Genomic DNA, 3,085 nt, shown 5'->3' with positions numbered 1-3,085 from the left:
AAATATTTGGGTGCAACACAAAGATATTTTGGTGTATTTTAAGAATTTTAGGTGTATTTTTATTCTGATAAATTTTGCATAATTCAAAACTCTTCATCTTCCCCCTCCTCATCTTCTACTATTTTTTTATCATCATTACCATCTTCTTTTTTCTTTTTTTTTATTTATTTTTTTTTTGTTTTACCTTCTCAAGTTTCTTCTTATTTTACTCTCTTAACAAGAATAAAAATAAAAATATCAAACAAAGAAGAAAAAGAAACACATAATGTTACAAAATTACTTGGAAGAGGATGAACTTACATTCATTTAACTAAAAGAAAGAAAGAAATAAGGAAAAAAGAAGAAAAAATGCAGTATTAGAAAAAATATTTTTCTGTATTTGCAGCAAATTTGGGTGTAACACGGAGATATTTGGGTGTAACATGAAGATATTTGGGTGTATTTTTATTCTGATAAGTTCTGCATAATTCAAAACTCTTCTTCTTCCTCTTTCTCATTCTCATCTTCTACTGCTTCTTCTTCCTCATCTTCTTATTTCGTTTTCTTATAATTCTTCTTGGGAGAAAAAATTAAACAAAGAAGAAAAAAATACATAATATTGCAAAATCAATAGAAAGAGAAGGAGAAAAAAATGCAACAATAATAACAACAATAAAAAAAACTACGATGGGGATGAAAACCCGAAGAAGAAGAAGCAATGCGAAGAAAAATGAGGAAGAAAGCAAAAAAGAAGAAGAAGGAGAAAGAGCAGGAGGAAGAACGTGAAATACAAACGTTGAAGAAGAACCGTTTCTTATTTCACGCTATTCAAAGTTGAGGAAGCACATGTTTACATGCTCTTTAAATTGAAAGTTATTTTTGTTGGAGTTGGGTTGACTTGTATGCCAAAAAAACTTATATGTATAGCAAGTTTCTTTAAATTTTTTGTCGATAATTTATTTTAGAAAAATGTTAATAATTTTTTTATTTGTCAGTAAATTTATTCAATAGGTAGAATATATTTTTTCTTTTAGGCTTTTAATCACAAAATAAACATATTTTCATATAAAATAAATATAAGTTTAATTATGATAAATTTTTATCTAATTTTCAATAAAAATCAAACGTAAATTAAAATATTTATAATAATTCAAAAAACAAACAAATTAATCATCTTAACAATCTAGGAAAAAAATACTAAAAACAAATAAATCTATTCTAAATATAAAACCATGTATTTGGAGATATTATATCTAATAAAACATAAAAAATGTGAGTTATAATTTTGAGTATTATCTTCGTTCTCATCATTATTATCGTTATAGCTTTTATCTAATTCTATTACGAGTGAGATGGAACAACATTATTATATATTATAAAAAAATACTTTTAACAAATTTAATCCCACAAAGGTATGGATGAATTTTTTGACAAATTTTTCGTCAATAACAAAAAGGATGTGTGAAAATTTGATGTGTTTGTGAAGAAGAACACATAACTAAAAAAACTGAGGTGAAAATGAGTAATAAACTTACATTAATAAAGAATTACACTCGTTATAATGCTAATAACAACTATATATATAGATATATTATTCTAATTAATTTTGTACAGCTCAGTAAAACTAATGATAACAGACCTCAACAAATTAACAAACTGCCTAACTAAGCAAAGAAGCTATACTAACAGCAGTAACAATTTCTAATTTTCTATTAAATAATAATCAACAACCAGTATAAAAAAGTAACACCTCCCGTAAAGATGGAGTATTAGGAGAGAAGAGGTTCAAGTAAACTGCAGCAAAAGGACCAGGAGCAAGTGGTTTGATGAGAATATCAGCAGTTTAGTTGTCAGCAGAGATGGGCAAAAGATGAATCAAGTGTTCCTGTAATTTGTCACGATATGGCAGTCTGCCTCAATGTGCTCAGTGCGTTAATGAAACACTTATTTGTAGCAATGTAGATGGCAGAATTTTTATCACAATACAAGTTGATGGATTTTTGAAGTGGCACACTGATCCTTAAGAACATAGCTCAGCCACTGAGCTTCCTGTGTAGCTAATGCTAGCGCTCAATACTCAGCTTCAGAAGAAGAAGCTATAACTGTGAGTTGCTTCTTGCTCTTCCAAGTAACCAGAGAAGGACCAAGGTAGAAGCAATAAGCAGAAACGGGAATCAGGACAACCTGCCCAGTTTGAGTCAAAGAATCCCGTAAGTTGCATCAGACAGAAAAAAACAAGCCAGTAGCAGGAGAACCTTTGACATAGCGAAGTAATCTATGCACAGCTTTTAGGTGTTCAGTAGTTGCACAATCCAAGAATTGACTCAGCTTCCCAATAGCATAGCTTATATCAGGTCTAGTATTGGAAAGATGTAGAAGTTTGCCTATGATCCTTCGATTTGGAGTAGAGTCTGTGAGTAATTCCCCAACATCCTTGCTGAGTTTAACCCCATAGTTGATAGATGTGGTAGCAGGTTTGCAATTCTCGAATCCAATTTTCCTAAGCAAGTCAAGGACGTACTTCCATTGATACAGCACAATGCCACTCTTAGATCGTGCCACCTCCAATTCAAGAAAATACTTTAAATCCCTATGTCCTTGATTTGAAATCTGTCATGAAGTACACTTTTAACCAACTCGATCTCATATAAATCATTTCCTGCCAACACTAAGTCGTCCATAACTCCATATACACCAAGACAGCCGTGAAACCAAGTGCTATAGATTTGATGAGCAGGCTATAATCGAACTTGTATTGAGTAAAATTCAGCTCAAGAAGAATAGATTTGAGCTTGCAATTCTATTGTCTGCTCGTCTGCTTCAACCCGTAGAAGAATTTTTCAAGCTTGCAAACTTGGCCAGGTGTGGCTTCTAAACCTGGAGGCACCTTCATATACACATCCTCATCAAGCTCACGATGTAAGAAGGCAGTATTCACGTCAATTTACTTTAGGTACCAACCCTTAACAGCAGCAACAGCCAGAACAACTCTTAGAGTACCCAATTTGCGTTAGTAAGTTTTTTTTTGCATGGAGGTGTCCTTATAATCCACCCCTACTACCTGTATGAATCCCTTGGCAACTAGACGTGCCTTGTGTTACTCTAC

At 32.1% G+C, this 3,085-nt stretch overlaps 1 protein-coding gene across 1 annotated transcript; it reads right to left on the bottom strand.

The window, feature by feature from the left end:
- Positions 2,050-2,872, bottom strand: LOC107646445 (uncharacterized mitochondrial protein AtMg00810-like). Its single transcript, XM_016350628.1, has 3 exons — positions 2,834-2,872; positions 2,206-2,589; positions 2,050-2,163 (listed from the first exon to the last, which is right to left on the bottom strand). The coding sequence occupies exons 1-3, from the start codon at positions 2,870-2,872 to the stop codon at positions 2,050-2,052; spliced, it is 537 nt and encodes a 178-aa protein (XP_016206114.1).

Source organism: Arachis ipaensis, chromosome B06 (assembly GCF_000816755.2).
Source record: "Arachis ipaensis cultivar K30076 chromosome B06, Araip1.1, whole genome shotgun sequence".
In the NCBI taxonomy this organism is placed as follows: Eukaryota; Viridiplantae; Streptophyta; class Magnoliopsida; order Fabales; family Fabaceae; genus Arachis; species Arachis ipaensis.
This window is presented reverse-complemented; position numbering and strand designations above follow the sequence as displayed.

Coding starts and splice junctions, on each gene's coding strand:
- LOC107646445 (XM_016350628.1), bottom strand. CDS start 2,872: ATGAAGGTGCCTCCAGGTTTAGAAGCCACACCTGGCCAA. Junction 2,590..2,833: donor TAGAAGCCACACCTGGCCAA/GTTTGCAAGCTT, acceptor ACTTCATGACAG/ATTTCAAATCAAGGACATAG. Junction 2,164..2,205: donor CTACTGGCTTGTTTTTTTCT/GTCTGATGCAAC, acceptor CAAACTGGGCAG/GTTGTCCTGATTCCCGTTTC.